General features: G+C 45.0%; 1 protein-coding gene across 1 annotated transcript; it reads right to left on the bottom strand.

Annotated features, from left to right (window-relative positions):
- Positions 1-6,182: 6,182 nt before the first annotated feature.
- On the bottom strand, positions 6,183-15,866 carry LOC121930855 (C-type lectin lectoxin-Thr1-like). The gene is made up of 6 exons (XM_042467790.1): positions 15,859-15,866; positions 14,602-14,681; positions 13,771-13,859; positions 11,734-11,868; positions 8,169-8,276; positions 6,183-6,263 (listed from the first exon to the last, which is right to left on the bottom strand). The coding sequence occupies exons 1-6, from the start codon at positions 15,864-15,866 to the stop codon at positions 6,183-6,185; spliced, it is 501 nt and encodes a 166-aa protein (XP_042323724.1).
- Positions 15,867-18,518: the final 2,652 nt, after the last annotated feature.

Here is an 18,518-nt window from a genome sequence, read left to right as displayed (position 1 = left end):
ATTCCACCCATTGTCCCACATTTTAAAATACATACTCTTTGCTCCTGGTTTTTTTTTAGAAAATCCGGAGCAAAACATGGTGGTGACGGATGGTGACAGGAGACTGCCCACATCAGTATCCCTGTCATGTTGTGCAGTGGATACAAATCACTCTGAGGTTAGAACAAGGCAGGGCACCTCATTCAGACCTTACAGTGACTTGTACCCGCAGCAGTGTTGCTGGCTGACTCATGGGTACCACAGCCGCCTGTCATCTTCAGCAGGTAAGGGGAGGAAATTTAGGGGGAACACAGGGGCCAGAATACTTTGGGGGCAGCCCAGAGTATTCTGGCATGTGTAGACAAGCCCTAAGCCTTTTCTCCCACTGCCTGGAACATGGGTCATGCCAAATACTTGCCAATCCTTAAGACTTGGGGATGCTGCCCTGCTGCCCTGCCCGCCAAATCTATCCTCTTTCTCACTTTCGCCCTCTGTCTTTGATCCTCACAGGTCAATGCTGGGAAGGCAATTCCCAACCCAGGAAATGTCTATTTCCAGAACGAAGGCTACAGCGACCTGGGTGACGAGGCACCAAAATTCTATGGAGGACAGGCACTGAATGCCAAGCAGGCTTCTGTGATGAGTGAGAGAGATGTGGCTACCAGGGACATCATCATGGCAAACTCGGTGGCCAGGTTTGACAGCCAGCAGGGAGGCCAGACCAAAGTAAACTTGACTCCCAAGGAGCAGGAGGAGGGGACCAAGGCAACTCTCCTCAATGGCAAGACCCTTGAGCAGCCAAGTATTACCGCTCCTTGTCTGGATGACAAGGCCTTGTCGAAAGACTCCCAAGAGGGAGAGGCCCTGGTGGAAGTGCAGCCATCAGACGAGGCCTTGGTGGAAGTACAGGCAGTGGAAAAAGACAAGGAGGTCCTTCTTCCTGACATCTCAGGAAGCAATGAGGAAATGCAAATAGAAAATGCATCCAGGGAATCCCAGGAAACATCTCCTCTCCAGTCCCAGCTGCCATGGGAGGAAAAAGAAGAACAACCTTTGCAGGAAGGCAAGATGGAAGTCAATGGAGATGCAAGCCCAACAGGGCCCATCTCTGAAAGTCCCTCTCCTGATAGTAACTGTGTGGACTGTGAAGGGAGTGAGGAGCATGCAGATCTCCCCAGAGAGGTCAATGGAAGTGCTAGTCCTTCACTGACCGCCTCCGACATGGCTGATGTCACCACCATACAAACCACAGAAGTCAACGACACACCACCGGTCCCCCAAAAGGATCCAGGAACCCCAATGCCGACCCTGAAGGTGCTGCCCAAGGAGGTGTTGGAGGAAGAAGAAGACGATGACGATGACGGGGAGGAGACCCCCAAGGCCACTTCGCCAACGTACCAAGACCCTCTGGCATCACTGCCTGTCAGTGATGTCAGGATGCCTGTGACGCTTTTGCAGCTTCTGGAAGATTCCATAGAGTGCTAGTCTGCCCTGGGTCCCATATTTGTGTATATGGCACTGTGAGGCAGCAGAGCCACAGAGACGATTTCTCATCACTAAGCCTGGGATGAGATGGTCTATAGCTCCTTAATGTGCTAACACTGTACGTTCATGTGGACCGATGGGGGTCTTGTAGGGATCTCAAGGCTTGTGTTGAGACTGTGAGGCCTCTTTTCCCAGCCTTCTTCTCCCACACAAATGCACATGCTTTTAAAAAAATTTACTGGTTGGCCAGGATGGGAAAAATAGGTTCTCTTATCTTTGCCCATTTGATATTGTTTCGTAGAACTGCAAATTCCTTGATACAGTTACAGAACTGCAATTCAGGACAGAACCAATACTTTGCAGCAGGCTGGCAAGCCAAGACCATTTCCGGTGGGGTCTACAACAGGATGGGAAATTGTATGTATAGGAAGAGGAAAATGCACCCCGCCTCCTCTGCCATGGGCCACATTGTCAGATTCAGGGCTCAACTACATGATTAAAATACATCTCATTCAAAATGAGTAGACCATGATCCAGCTGCACGTGTTTCTGAAAAATGTCAGCTTTTTGCAGGAAGGACCCTGAAAAACTCCTTAGATCCCAGAGGAAAAAAGGGCTTTGCAGGGTTTGTTTCTGGGAGTATCCTCAAGGATGTGCGTTATCAAACGTGTGGCCATCTATTTGCATCAGAATAGCTGCACATTTTTTGCAGAGGAAGAAGAATAGATGCAGATGTGTGCAGGAAAGTGACGACAGGTAAAAGTCAATGTGAATGTGTGAAAATCCGCAGCAATCCGCACAATACACTTACACATAGACCAGCCCTGAGACAGGCCAGAAGTGTTGGGACTTCAGTACTGTACTGGCTGCCAATTTTGGCTCATTTCAGCCCTTTCTTCTGTATTTCGTTGGGTGGTAACTGGGGCTTCAGTGGGATGGGAGACGTCAACAGGCACATTTGTGGGTCATTTGGCACCTTTACACCAGTTTGGGAGTGGAAAACAAAACCCAGAAAATTTGTGCATTTAAAAAAAAAATTGGAGGAAGAAATAAGAGCATTCAGGTGCTGAATAATTGGGGTTTGGGGCCCACATTGTTTCTTATCCTGGTTTATAGCCTGTTTAGAACTTTTTACTCTTAGTTTATCGCATGGGGCATAAATCGTTCCCCAGCGCGTTCTAACGGGGACGAGCGTGGGCGCGCATGGAGCGCGATGGGCACCGGATGGGGCCCAAAACGCGACTTTATCGCACGAGGAAACGCCGCCGCCGCTGCCGCGCGTTCCCATTGCGTCCCAGTTCTGTTCCAGAGGGCGCCATTTCTGGGGACGCTTTGAAACAGTCCCCAGAAATGGCACCCTCTGGAACAGAATTGGGACGCAATGGGAACGCGCGGCGGCGGCGTCGGCGTTTCCTCGTGCGATAAAGTCGCGTTTTGGGCCCCATCCGGAGCCCATCGCGCTCCATGCGCGCCCACGCTCGTCCCTGTTAGAACGCGCTGGGGAACGGTTTATGCCCCATGCGATAAACTTACCAGTGTCTAAGCATTTTTGTCAGTTTATTTGCCCCAATTATCTCATATCCCAGTAACAGCATGCAAAGTGACTGCTTTTTTGTTTTTGTCTTTTGGTAGGGAGATGTTATGAAGGCCATTTTTTCTTTTTTAAAGAGGCACTGGTTTTTAAAAAGACCTGTGCATAATGTTTGAATTTCCCATCAGCTGGAGGCAGTTGAGTTTAGCAAAAGGAGAGTGAGTGAAGAACCTGGCAGGAATCAAAGCTGGATGATCAATGGTGCATTTGGAGCAAAGTCTCCAGGTAGGCGCACTATGCTGCTAGTGGTGACACACACAAACACACACACAAAATATAAGCGCACACTTCTTGCACTGTTAAATGCTACCCTGGGAAGAAGGAAGCTGTAGACCTTTCTCAAGCCATCCTCCTGAAGAACAGGTACCATTTTCTATTCATTAGGGAAGTTAGTACTGTTAAATTTGGCTCTTTTGTCCATGCACAAATCATTTCAAAAGTTTTCTCCCATGTGTATAGAAAATGAATGTCCATGTGCAGTTCTTGCTGACTATTTACACATTTCAAATTTTGGGAGGGGGGCATATTATTCTGCTCCAAAATACACATTGTGTTTTGCTCAAGAAATACTGTTTCCAGGTGTGTGTGTGTGTGTGTGTGTGTGTGTGTAAAAGAATGCTGTTTTCTATGCAGAAAAAGGAGCAATGATGCACAACAGAAATCCTGTGGCTGAGACATATCAAGGGATTTGGTTATCCAACACATCCAGAAGTCAGTTGTGCCATCATGCGCCATCTTCTCTTAACATGCACACATACACATCCTTCATAGCTGAGGAGCATTACTCTAAGAGGGCCATTAATAGTGCCACCTTGACTCACATTTTGGAAGAAAGGTGAGGTATCAGCCAATCAATCAATCAATCAATCAATCAACTGAAGTATGAAGATAAAAAAAGGCTATGGAACTAATGGGAGGAGGAGAGGCTTTATAGTTTCTGCAGATCTGCTACCTGGAATGAATCATTTCCAGTCTTCCAAGCAGTCACTTTGGCAGACAGTCCCAGGAGACAAGGATATTCCATGGTAATTTATACTGAAACAGCCTAGGAGCAAAATAACGGAAGAAGGCAAAACCAGAGTTAGAGGGCCTTCAAGCCAACCTCCTGTCATTCAGGAACCCACTGCTGAAGCATCCTTGAGATCTTGTCTCTATTAGGAAATCTCCAATGAAGATGTCCACCACCTTCCAAGAGAGTCCATTCTAATGCTGAACTGTCTGGAGATTCTTTCTAATCTTTAAGTGGAATCTCATAATTTGAATCCATTGGTTGATATTCTTGTCTCTGGAGCAGCAGAAAAGAAGTTGCATTGCAGACCTTGAGATATCAAAAGATAACTACCCTAAACGGTGAAAGGTCTGGAAACCACCAAGCCCTCTGAGGAGCGTCCTTATAGGTTTAGCCTGGGGAAGAGAAGGTTAAGAGGGGATATGATAACTCTATTTAAATATCTGAAAGAGTATCATATTGAGGTTGGAGCAAACTTGTTTTCCTCTGCTCCAGAGACTAGGACATGGAGCAAAGGGTTCAAGTTATAGGAAAAGAGATTCACCTCAACATTAGGAAGAACTTCCTAACAGTAAGTTGTTCGACAGTGGAAGACGCTATTGCCTCAGAAGATGATGCAGTATTTTCCTTTGGAGGTTTTTAAACAGGGGTGGATGACCAATCACTCTACCAGTATCATCCTGGTTTTGCCCCTGGGTATATATGCAAAAGAAAGAAGGGAAATGTATTGCAAACTTGAGCAGACAATTATATTATAGTGGGGAAAAACCCTTTGTGCTTGTCTTTCTTGTCTCCTGGGATAGCAAGATCAGGGGAGAGGTATTCCTTGCTCCAGAAGTAACCTCTAAGGCAGAGTACAGAAATAACCAGACCTAAGGCAGCACAAAGAAGAAGAGGAAAGAGAGGCAGCAAAGGCTAGTCCTTGGGCATCCCTCATGCCATCTCCTTGTCTATTTATATTTTCAAATTAAAAGTGTTTTAAAATAAACGGTGTCCAGAGACCTTTGTACTCTAGTGCTGTGGGAGACAGGGGCAGAGAGAGGGAAAGTACAAACGTGTTTAAAATTGCCTTCCAATCATCTTTTATTCTTCCTCAATGTATTTTTATATGATTAAATGTGGAGAAAACAGCAACCAATCTTAATACTTAGAAAGATAATTTAATTATTATTTACAGGTCAAATCTGTTGCTAAGGTCTGATCTGCACTAGAGATCATTTCCACTGGGATGGAAATGTCAGTCTGCTGCACCCCAATTGACAAGAAAACAGACCTCTGTTGCTCATAGTGGCTGCTGCCCAATAAACCAGGTTTGGACAGGGGTTTGGGCCAGGACACGATAACTGAGTATACAATGGGCCTTTAGTATCCTCTGGGGTTTGATTCCAGGAGCCCCTGTGGATACGCAAATCTGTGGATGCTCAAGTTCCATTATGTACAGTGGCACAGTAGAAAGATGTCCCTTTTTATAAAGTGACAAGATCAAGCTCTGCTTTTTTGGAATTTATAATTTCAATATTTTCAGGCCATAGATGGTTGAATCCTTGGATAAAGAATCCATTTGTATGGAGAGCCAACTATGCCGCTGATCTAGGATGTTGCTGTTCTTGTTGCTGTGTGCCTTCAGACTGTCTCTGACTTATGGCAACCCTTGGGGTTTCTTGGCAGGATTTGTTCAGAGAAGGTTTGCCACTGTTTTCCCCTGAGGCTGAGAGAGTGTGACTCACCCAACATCACCCATGGCTTCCATGGCTGAGCAGGAATTCGAACCTTGGTCTCCAGAGTCACAGCCCAATGTTCAAACCAGTACACTATGCTGGCTCTCTTCTCCTCTCCAAGAATTTAAGATATTGGAGGGGAGGTTAAAATGGTGGTTCCCAAACTTTGGTTCTCCATGTGTTCTGGACTTCAGCTCCCAGAATCCCTGAATGTCAGCGAAGGTGTCCCGGACTTCAGGGAATTAGAGACCCGGACACAATGAGGACCAAAGTTTGGCAACCACTAGGCCACAAAAACAAAACAAAACAATCGTTAAATCATTGAAACAGCAAGAGGTCATGCAGGTGCCCCTCCAGTTGCAGTGTTCAATGTCATTGTTGAAGAGTGGCTATCCACAAGTCAGGCATGGAGGGATGTTAATGTGCTTGCAAAGATAAGGCCGTGTTGTAGAACATCGTGCATCATTCCAGCGCAGAAATTCTAGGAGACAAAAATGAAAGGAAACACAGCTCATTGTTCTTTTCTTTGGATAACTTTGATACCTTCATTAAGTCAGTCATATCCAAATGCCATTCCTATCTGGTCTGAAGGTCCTCCTCATAAAATTGAACTGTTCCTCAGCAAGTAAAGCTCTCCCAAAATACAAGTTGCTGAGCACTTCTGATCTTCCCCTGTAATGCTCAAGAAGTAAGGGGCAACCTGAGGAACATTGTAGAACAGTAGTAGGACTCAACTGGCCTCCCATGCTGGAACTACCCAACATTCACCAGCATCTAGGTCTACCTGGAGTTACAGTCCAATAGCCTCTGGAGGGTGACATGATTGTCTCCCTTTTGACAGAATTACAGAACAGAACTATAGCAACAGCCATCACTTCTTTAACCAGCTTCAAAACAGAGTTGAAGACCATCCTGTTCAGAGAAGCGTTCCAGGCATTGCATAATTGTCGCTTGCTATTTGATGTTCTTATGGTGCCTGTTTTATAGAACCATTTCTTGTATTGCTATATACTTTATATGTATTAGCCTACTAGCCCCACCACCTTTCCCTTCTCCTTTTATGTCATGTCTTTTTAGATTGTAACCCTGAGGGCAGGGAACCGTCTAATTAAAAAGATTGTATGTACAGCACTATGTACATTTACAGCGCTTTATAAATAAAGGATAATAATAATAATAATAATAATAATAATATTATAATAGCAGGCTAGAGAGAAGCATTAGTCCCTCATGAGACCCATCTCCAACTGTACCCATCTCCATTAAAAATATCTAAAACAATTTGCTCCCAAATGCCCTTTAGGGAGATAGGCACATTTTCACCTTGCTTTTGGGCTTTCCAGGGCCATTATAGGCCCAGGAGAGGCCATCTTTAATAGTAGGAAGTGGATGGATGTCAATTCCTCTTCACTTGCTAGTTCAAAATGGCTTCTCTGAAGCAGGAGCATCATCTGGAGGGTGCAGAGGATATGGATCACATCGGGAACCATCATAAGGGGGGCTGACTTCACTACTCCCGAAATATCTCCCTGTTATCAGCTTCAGCTGATATGTCTTTTCCTGCACCTTTTCCTAGAATCAGAGGACCTAAACCTTGATCCAACACAGGGAAAGGTGGGTTATAAATAAATACTATTATTATTAAAATACTATTAAATATGGTAGTTCACACAGGTAACTTCAAGGCTGGACTTCTGCAGTGAGCTCTACATCAGGCTACTTTGCACCAAGTCCAGAAACTCCAACTGGTTCAGAATATGGCACCTAGATTGATTACAGGTACATCCAGGAGTGATCACATCCCACCAATCTTAAAATCATCCCACTGGCTGCCAATTAGTTTCTGGGCAAAGTACAAAGTGTTGCTGGTTTAGGCCCAGGTTGCTTACAGGATCACCTGCTCAACTATAGCCTGCCATGGACAACCAGGTGCTCTGCTATCCACACACCCCAGAATCCTTTGTAAAACGGAAGGATGCTTCAGTAGGTAGGATGAAATGAATGTGGGGAAAATGATGGCCTTATGTCTCCTGTACAAGATCAAGCCCCATCTCCAATGAAAACTCCATCCCTCAAAGATGGACATGAAGTGGAATTTCTAGGCTGCATCTACACTGAAGAATTAATGCAGTTTGACACCACTTCAACTACCATGACTCAGTGCTATGGAATTCTGGGGCCTATAGTTTTAGGAGATATTTAGTCTTCTCTGTCAGAGAGCTCCTGCACCACAACAAGCTACAAATCCCAGAATTCCATAGAAAGGAGCCAAGGCAGTCAAAGTGGTATGGAATTGCATTATTTCTGCATGGTAGATGTAGCCTAAGCGAGATCACATTTTGCAAGCCCACCAGCGCTGCTCCCAGCCCTCACCTAGTTCGCTCACCAGCTGGACACATTCCTCAGCACCAAAAAGATTAAAATTATTGGGTTCTCCAACTTTCCAGGCTACAAACTTTATCTTGGTATGATCCACCCACGTCCATTGTTTGCTCTGCGAGAAAAATAGAAGCAGAGAAATGAATTATGCAGTGTAGTCCTTTGTAGCTGGGCCTGGGGAGAGCTGCTCCAAGGGTCTCACTAGTCGAATATTCCATTCATATAGAGGCCAATACTTTGCCCCCAAGGAGAAGCCAAGCAATTAGTAATGGGTGCCACAAGAGGCAGCAGTTCTCATTATTCCACTTGGGGGGTGTTCCCACTTGCCTATAAAGCGGATCATGAAGTGAATTAAGAGGTGTCGTTCCCACTGATGCCCGAATTAGTTCCTCAATGCCCCCGGAATCGTTTCCACTGAGATTCAATTCAAAATCAAATTATATCGTATAATTCGAATTAGACACCTATAAACCGGTTTAAAAAAATAGTAGGTTATAAAGCGGGTTATTTTTGAAAGTGGGGTACGATTTGCTGTATCCGAATGGGAACGACAAGGGTGTCTGATGTGGGAACCTGGAGATGGGAGGAGCAGCGCTCAAGGGACTGGCCTGGGGGTGTCACCCTCTTTGGTCTCTTTCTGCATCGCCAGAGCCATTTTCTTCCATTCACATAGCTTTCCCCCGGTGGATTGCAACCTCCTCTCTGCTCCACATTCATAGACCGAAGTGAGAGGAGAGCCATTGAACACAATTTTAACTATTCTTTTTTCGCCTCTGCCTGAGCAGTAGATGGGCTTTGCAGGACATGCCTGCTTGATCACCCCCCAGACAGCCCAGGGAGCAATGGGGGAGGCAAAGCGATTTTGGGGAAAGGAGGCTCCTTCCAGAGGGGAACTATGGGATGGGCTTTGCAGTACATCCTTGCTTGATCGCCCTCCAAACAGCCCAAGGAGCAATGGGGGAGGCAAAGCAATTTTGGGGAATGGAGAGCCTGGACGCCCAGGGATCTGAGGGGGGGGATCAAGCCTTATCTTTTCTCTTCCCCAAAGATTCTCTCCCCAATAATGAAGACCGCTGCTTTCTCCTCCTTGATCTGATTTGCCAAGCCTCCTCCTAGTCTGGGGAGACACAACAGAAGAACCTTGGATGCCGCCTAAAAAAAAAGACCCTAGACTTGTGACGTCTGAAGCCTACGCGCTTGATTGTCAGCTTGTGGACACAAATGGGAATAGGGAGCAAGTTAATCCACTTTAAAATAAAGCTATTTAAAATAAATGGGAATGAAAACAGGGTCTAAATGAATTGAGGTAATTTGCCCCTTTTGGTAATGGAAACTATGGAAAAAATTCGAATTATTCCCGGAACATAATCCGAATCAGAATTGTGCCAATATAATCCGTTTTATCTGCCAAGTGGGAACACCCCCATGGTTAAATGATCCTAAAATATCCTGGATACCTTGGCTAAATTTTGGGTGAGACAAGGAGAGGACCTTCTCCCCTTTGGCACCCCAAGAAGGGAATGCTCTCCCAATGGCCCACAGTCTTCCAATCTTTTCAACACCAGCTCAGAACCTTTCTGGTCATTCTGGTTTAGAAACCATGAGATATGAGAAATGGCTTAGGGAGCTGGGTAGTTTCGCCTGGGGAAGAGAAGATAAAGAGGTAACATGAGAGCCCTGTTTAAATATTTGAAGGGATGTCATATTGAGGTTGGAGGAAGCTTGTTTTCTACTGCTCCAGAGACTAGAGCAATGGATTCAAGCTACAGGAAAAGAGATTCCCACCTAAACATAAGGAAGAATTTTCTGGCAGGAAGAGGAAGTGAATTATGCTGCCTCAGAGGAAGGAAGAGTCTCCTTCTTTGGAGGTCTTTTCATGCCCTGTTTCCAGGATCCTGGCATGTTCTCTGATGGCTCTGATGGAGCGTTTGAGAGCCCAGGGAACATGACAGCTCCAGTAGCCCCAGGAGGAGAGGCTGAAGCCAGCACAGGAGCAGAGTTCCCTTCAGCCACAACCCTCAGTGAACAGACCGACTTACCAAAACCCATCCTCATGGAGAGGGTGCCAGGAAAGAGAAAGATGCAGGCTCTCTGAGCTTTGAAATAAGAAGTATGCTGCATACAAAGAGCACCAGCAAGGCCTGGATGGGCCATAAATAACCCTACAGCACCCTTGGTCCAGTAAGGCTGACAATCATCCTTCTTCCTTGGGAGAAATCCACTATGGTGCCTCCTTCCTTGATTGATTGATTATTATTGCCTTGAAGTCGAGCTAGACTTAGACTGTTCTTTAGGATTACCCTTTGGACGGCTTTCCTGGACTGACTACTGACTCGTGAAGGACTTGGCCTGGATTAGACAACCACTGCTTTTCTACATACAGAGCTTGGTTTCTCTTTCCCTCTCTCTGCTTAAGATGCTGAGACTTCGGATTGGGAGTCTGGCTAGCTTCCCAAGGGCAAAACAGGGCAGGTCCTCAAAACAGATGCTGAATGGCCATGTGTCACAGAGAGGGGTTTGTTGGAGTCTTCCTGCATGGCAGAAAGGCTTTAGACTTTATGGCCCTTGTGGTCTCTTCCAACTCTAGGATTATGTAATTTTTAAATTTGGTGATTTTTGTCTGTTTGGCAGCTTTAGCCATCTTTTTCTTTGCCTTGATAACATGTTTGGATTTTTAAAAAAGTTCTAATTGGTCTAACTATTTGTTATACTTAGTGTTGCATTGGAGAAATTTTAACCACCATCAGTTATTGTTGAGGTTCAACTGCTCATGAGGGAGAATGCTGTTCTCTCTGAATGCTCACATGTTTCTCGTGTTTCACATCAGGCCTCCCTCTCTCCTGAATTGTCTTCCAGTGGTTAAGCCTTTCACATTGACCTTTGGACTTTAACCCTCTTCTTAGAATCGTAGAATCTAGAGTTGGAAGACATCCCAAGGGCCATCCATTCTAAGCCCTTTCTGCCATGTGGGAAGGCACCATCCTTCCTGGGAAAGATGGACATCCAGCCTCTTTTCAAAGAGATCCGAAGGAGAATCCACCATCTTATGAAGCAGCAGTGTCTTCCGCTATTGAGCAGCTCTTACCCTCAGAAAGTTCTTCCTAAGGACCTATTTTGCCTTAACCCTAACCTTCTTTTCCCAAGGGTCAACATGCCCAGCTCCCTAAGCCAGTCTTTGAAGGGCTTGGTGGTTTCCTAACTTTTCAGGAAACATTTCTGGAAATGATTTGGTCATCTTCCTCTGGACATGCTTCCCCTGGACAACATTCTTCTTGAACTGAATCTTTCCATATCCCCCCCCCCCCGCCACCACAAAATTAATGGTTTGGGTGCACTTTGCCTTGAGTTTGGCATGAAATACATTGTAAGGATTATGAGTGCTACCAGTCAAACTTGTGTGTCCTTCCAGTCATAAGCAAAACTGCCAGCATCTCAACATGGACAACTCAAGGGAAATCTTCTAGTACAATCCAGGGTTCCAGTGCCTGCCCCAAGGAGATTACATTGGAGAGCCCATGAACAACATCTTGTGGCTAATGGGATGCCACCCAAAGGCAAAGAAGGGAACTTACACCGGAATCAATATGCATGCCAATCCACACATTCTTATTGCCACGGCTGTAGGCTGACACATATTCGGCCACCTTGCTAGACTCTGCTGTACTGTGGATGGAGGCGAGATGGGCACCCATGCTGTGACAGTCAACCTGAGAGAAACGGCAAAACAAAAACTGGTTGTGCTATTTTTTTGTAAGGGAAGATGCTGCAGATTCGAGGTGACCAGACAGACTTGGGGGGGGGGGGGGGAAGAGGAAGAGAGCAGATATATCTATCTATCTATATAGTTTGAGTATTGGGCTATGACTGTGAAGGGTTTGGTTCTCACTCATCTATGGAAACCCAGTGGGTGACCTTGAATGAGCCTAAGAAAACTCCATGATCATCATAAATTGCTCATCATAAATTGTAAATGACATGAAGGCTCAAAACAACAATATTAATATTAATATTAATAATAATAATAATAATAATAATAATAATTTTAATTTTTACCCCGCCTTTCCAAATGCATGATCAAGGCGGCTTACAAGACAAAGAATAATAAAATACAGTTAAAAACATCACAATATAAAAGTTTAAAAACATCATTACAAGGGGTATGAACGGGAATCTATACAAATCGCAATTCACCAGGGGCAAGAAAAAAACAATGTTTGCACTAGTCCGGGGTCGAAAAACAAAAAACAAGGAGCAGAGAAGAAGCACTATTACCTAAAGTGAAAAAGCCAGCTGGAATAGATGCGTTTTTAATTGTTTCTTAAAAGAAACTAAAGATGCAGAGGAACAGAGCTCTACAGGAAGCTTATTCCACAATGAGGGGGCGACAATAGTAAAAGCCCTCTGTGAGGTCCTCACCAGATGGGATTTAGGGACCTCCAACAAATTTGTCCCAGATGTTCTGAGTGTGCGGGGCGGATTATATGGAGAGAGACGGTCCTCCAAGTACCCTGGGCCCAAGCCATTTTGTTAATTGCAACCAAAGCAAAGACCTGGCAGTGATGGAAATTTTGCAGGAAAGACTTTCTCTCTCTGTCCTTCTACTAATATAAACATAAGAATGGAAATTACCTTAGTCTTATTTAAATCAACGGGTTTTATATAAGCATTGATTAACAATTCAGCAGTTGACTGAGTTGGCTCCAGCCACTGGATTTGGACCTATTTCTTCATCTATACTGTACTGTGGCCACATCTACATCTTCACATCTCTATAGATATCTATGGGCAACCAAGATGGCAAGGGTATCACTTATGGGTTCAGAAATCCCAAACTTAACAAAATACTGTATAAGTGAATAGAAGGGCTGATGGCTGCAGAGTTCAACTATGGGCTTGTCTATACGTACAGGGATTTACTCTGCATTCCACACACTCCAGATTGCTCTGTCCTGTTTGCATGACACAAGGCCAAATACCTGCATTGGGTGCCTTCATAACTGTCTCCACAATCCCTGCACCCGATTCAGGGGGGCTTCCTCCTCCTAACCCGCATTTAAATATCTCACCTTTTGCTGTGGATTTTCAACTCTTCACAGCCATAACCACAGCTGTGGGTGCAAGTCATTCTGGGGTCAGAATGAGGGGCCCAGCATTGATAGCATGGCTGAGCACCTTGTGCTGACCTCAGCAGCAACAGCGAGCAATGAATGGGGACTGTGTGGGAAGCCCATCATTTGTCGTGAGAGCTGAAAACTTGCAGTAAAAGAGAGTAGTCAGGAGGGATGTGGGGAGAATTCAGGACCAGAATATTATGGGGGCACCCCAGAGTATTCTGGCAAGTCAAGATGGGGCCTAAGTCAATGCTTCCCACCCCCCTCAACTAACAAGACAGCAACCAAGAGCAAAGGTTGATGCCCTAAGATGGCCCTTGATGGGCTCTTGACCCGCAATGTGTTCCAGGGAGGCCAGCATGACCCAAAGGACTGAGGACAATCCCACCAGCCTCATTGGCCACTTGCTTTTCGTGGGGTGTGTGGCCCATGTGGGAACTTTCCATGGGGTTTCCTGAGTGTGGTCCATCAGCCTGAGATCCAAAACCAATGTCTCACCTCTGCTTCTGCCCAGGTCTTCCTGTCCTTGAAGAATCCATAGCAAAATCCTTGGTAGACCAACCAGCCCCGGCGGCAAGATTCAGCTTCTGCAAAGATTCAAAGAGAAAGGAGAAAGCAAGCACAGTTGAGTCTCAATTCTTAGGAAAGCATAAATAGACAAGAGCACCTTTCTGGTACTCTGCTAATTTTAAAACTAAACCCGAACAGGCTTGGCTTTGATATTTTGATTTTTAAATCTGTTTGTTTCCTAGCAAAGGCTGAAGCCCAGAGTCAGGGAGAACACAACCAGAATGTCCTCTGTAGGGAAGGAGGACATGGCCAAGAAACATTCCAGCCTGGGTCCTCCTCTTCCAGAACTTGGGAAGGTGACTTCTTTGGATTGAAACTGCCAGGATCCCCCCGACAACTAGCATAACCACTAACCATGCTGTGAGGTCTATTCCAAGGAAGTCACTTGACAAAGTTATGTTCCTTTGTAAAGTCGAAGGCTTTCATGGCCGGCATCCATTGTTTTTTGTGGGGTTTTGGGCTATGTGGCCATGTTCCAGAAAAGTTTCTTCCTGACTTCATCTGTGACTGGCATCTGTTCCTTTGGCAGAAGATCTCAGCTTTCTTGTCCTGGGTATCTGAAGAGAGCTGTTCCTTGTGCTGCATGAATCACTCCAACGTCCGGAAGAACTGCTTTAAATGGGTTTAGTGCTGCGCTCCAGCCTCCTCAGCAAACTGGGCCAGAAATTCAGTGCAAGTGCAAACAAGGGCCATTTAAACCAGTTCAGATCAGTTTGAAACCCAATTTATTATGTAGTGGGAATGAGGCCCCAGACTCACCTTTTAAAAGCAAGCTGACAAGGAGAAAGCCACAAAGGCTGAGGCTGAAAGACGACTGGTCCTCCATCTTCCCGCTTCCCCTGGGAAGAGAAAGTGTTAGAGAAGAATGAAGTTGGAGTAGGCAAAATGGACAGACATTGCCTCCTTGCAAAATGTGGAGGTGTCTTTAGAAAAGTGAGCTCATGATATCTCCATCTTGGCATTCTGTTGTCTCTTCTGAGGTTGCCAAGTGATCAGGTGAAAACAGCCCTGTCTGTTCCTGTGCCTTTCACAGCCCAGTTCATCTGCACACACCAACAGGAGACACTTTTCATGATATTGCAGTGAGAGGTTGGATGTCCACCTATCAGGGATGCTATAGCTGTAGGTATCCTCCTCTGGCATCAGGGGGTTGGAATGGCCCACCCTAAAGATCTCTTCCAACTCTACAATTCTACCATCTTATGACTTGTCAGATATTTCCCCCACACTAGTCCCCAGAGACAGTAAAGGTTCTGTTGTACTGGACAACCAGTCTAACTAATGAGATTGTTTTAAGATGGCATATATTAATAGAATCATAGAAGCACAGAGTTGGGAGAGAGCCCAAGGGTCATCCAGTCCAATCCCATGCTGCCATGCCGGAAGACACCATCAAAGCACTTCCAAAAGGTAGCCACCTAGCCTCTTTTTCAAAACTTCCAACGAAGGAGAATCCACCACACGTCCAGGCAGCATCTTCCATGGTCAAACAGCTCTTATCCTCAGGAAGTTTTTCCTAATGTTTCAGTGGAATCTCTTGTCCTATAGTTTGCATCCATTGATTCCAGGTCCTGTTCTCTGGAGTAGCAGAAAACAAGCTTGCTCCCTCCTCAATATGACACCCCTTCAAATATTTAAACAGGGCTATCATATCACCTCTTAAGCTTCTCTTCTCCAGGCTAAACATCCCCAGCTCCCCAAGCCATAAGGCATGGTTTCCAGGCCTTCCACCATTTTGGTTGCTCTCCTCTGGTTATGTTCCAGCTTCTCAACATCCTTTTTGAATTGTGAGGTCCAGAACTGGACACAGTATTATTCCAGGTGAGGCCTGACCAAAGTGGAATAAAGTGGCACTATGACTTCCCTCAATCTAGACACTATACTGCGATTGATGCAAACTAGGATCATATTGGCTTTTAAAGGTGCCACATCATGCTGTTTGCTCATGTTCCATCTTTCTTTTACTCTCTGACTCCTTCTTTTCTAGTTTCTATATCAAAAGGTGCATGCACTCACCTGACCATTCCTCTGTCTGTCTGTCTCTTTCTCTCTGTCCTGCTCCTCTCCCTACTATGACAATTTTGCATTCATTCAGGGCTGTAGAAACTTTCAGCTGCTGAACATCTTGGGAGGAATTTATATGCAAATAGGTAGAACATGATGAGACACATGGCTGCACAAACAAAGCACAGAGAGATCTGGCCACTATGGATGAGCAACTTCTTGACCAGCAGAAAACGTAAATGGGGTGGAAACAGAGAAGAACTTAAACTGCCACCAGATTTACTATTAAGCATGAGTGGATCTGGAGGGCTGGTTTTCTTTCCTCTTGGTTCTTCAAGAAAATGTGTAAAAAGAAAAAAGACAAATGCAATATGCCAGAAAAGCTCTTCTGTTTAAATAAATAAATAAATAAAAATTAAACTTTTCTTTATATCCCGCTTTTCTGTGACAAGACAATCAAAGCGGCTACAACATGTTAAAATTCACATTTACAAATGTATGTCCCAAATTCCCCCCCTTAAAACAGGATTAAACATGTAACAATTAAAACATCTATTAAAAACACAATAAAAATACAGCGAGGACAAAGTGGGGGCTGATCCATGATGTGAGCGAGGGGCAGTCATTCTGTGGCCAGGCACTTTTATTCAGGAAAGGCCTGCCGGAAGAGATCTGTCTTGACAGCTTTTTTAAAGCTGGCAATTTGACAGATCTCATCCGGCAGACAGTTCCACAGGGTTTTTTTAAAGTCTTTTTTTAAAGTTAAGCATTGCCTCCTTACCCCCATTTTTTTTAAAGACGACTGCTACTTAGCACTGCATCCAAAGTACTGGGTTTATATCCACAGAAACTCATGCAAAAATACAAAGATGTTAGTCTTAAAGGTGCCACCAGAATTCTCTTTATTTTCTCCCCTCCCTTCCTCCTTTTATTGTTGACATTCTTGGAGGATTCCAGAAGTGGCCATTTGCCCTACCATTTTTAGAAAAAAGGGCAAACGCTGGGTTTTTGAGGGGCTGAGGGCTCCAAAATAGCTCCTGGAGTCCCCATGCACCCTAGGATTGAACTTAGTCCACCTCCATTTGTCCTCCCAGAAGGAGAAAGGGAGGCACTGCTCTTATACCTATGTAACCACAGTGCTGACATCGGTTTCTGGGCATGTTTAGCTAGGCTAAAAGAAGACTGAGAGGTGACATGGTTGAGTCAATAGGGTAATACAGCAGCTAAAAAAGTCAATGCAATTCTAGGCTGCATCAATAGAAGTATAGTATCTTGATCGAGGGAAGTAATAGTGCCACTATATTCTGCTTTGGTCAGACCTCCATTGCTTCAGGAGGGTGACCAAAATGATGAAGAGTCTGGAAACACCAAGCCCCATGAGGAGTGGCTTTGGGAGATGGGTTTATTTTCTGCTTGTTTTCTGCTGCTCCAGAGAATAAGACATGGAACAATGGATGCAAGCTACAAGAAAAGAGAATCCATCTCAACATTAGGGGGAACGTCCTGACAGTAAGGGACGTTTGACAGTGGAACGCACTCTTTCCTCAAAGGTTGTGGTGGAATCTCCTTCTTTAGAGGTCTTTAAGCAGAGGCTGGATGGCCATCTGTCAATGGGGATGCTTTGATTGAGAGTTCCTGCATGGCAGAATGGGGTTGGACTGGATGGTCCTTGGGGTCTCTTCCAACTCTATGATTCTACGACTGTAAGAGTGATTCGGCAATGGAAACAATTGTCTAGAGAGGTGGACCTCTTCAAAAGGAGGCTTGCTAAAGATGTTTTAGATCAGTGGTTTCCAAACTCTGGTCCACCCATGTCTGGAACTCCAACTGCCAGATGTCCCACCTTGCTTGGTCAACAGGAATTCTGGGAACTGAAGTCCATAACATCTGAATGACCAAACTTTGGGAACTATTACTTTAGCTAGAGATCCTGCACTGGGTGGAGAGCTGAACCTGATGGCCCATAGGGCATCTTCCAGTTCTATGATTCTTCACACTAGGGATGCAAGTCTTCACAAAGGATGCATCTACACTACAGAAATAATGCAGCTTGCAATTTCCTTATATGACAATGTAGGAAATACACTAGTGTTAACCAAAAAGCTAGGGCTCCTGGGAGGGTATCAGAAATTAATATATCTTAGAGAAATTTTAATAGCTCAAATAAAAAAGCCTTGGCTGGGGCAACGTTCAGCCTTGGGATCTTTTCCCTTTGTATATAGGTTCCAAGTCACACAGAACTCCACAACAATTCCAAATAAGGTTCTGAGTGTTATTAAGAAAATCAGCAACACACACACACACAAGAACTAACAAACCAAAAAGTGAGAGAAGGGGGAAAGAGGAGGCCTTGCTAATGGCAATACAGTATCAATCCTGAAGCATGATTCTAATTGATGGGGGTCCAGAATGGAGATGGCTCAATAGCCTCCTCAGCGAGTGGGGCGGCCGGCTTATTGAGGAGTCTAGTAGAACAAAGAGAGTGTCTGTCCAGTCCCAAACTAGACCAAATTGCTAGTGTTGATGCAGTGGTATATATACTCAAAATCATATACTGGGACAGTAATCTCAGAATGAATGGATTCTGTCTCTGGCTTTTCTTCGTGAATGAAGATTCAGGAAGGATTCATCCCGCACTTTGTACAAGTGCGTTGATGACTAAAAAGGTCAAT

This window comes from Sceloporus undulatus, chromosome 5 (assembly GCF_019175285.1).
Source record: "Sceloporus undulatus isolate JIND9_A2432 ecotype Alabama chromosome 5, SceUnd_v1.1, whole genome shotgun sequence".
Classification (NCBI taxonomy): Eukaryota; Metazoa; Chordata; class Lepidosauria; order Squamata; family Phrynosomatidae; genus Sceloporus; species Sceloporus undulatus.
This window is presented reverse-complemented; position numbering and strand designations above follow the sequence as displayed.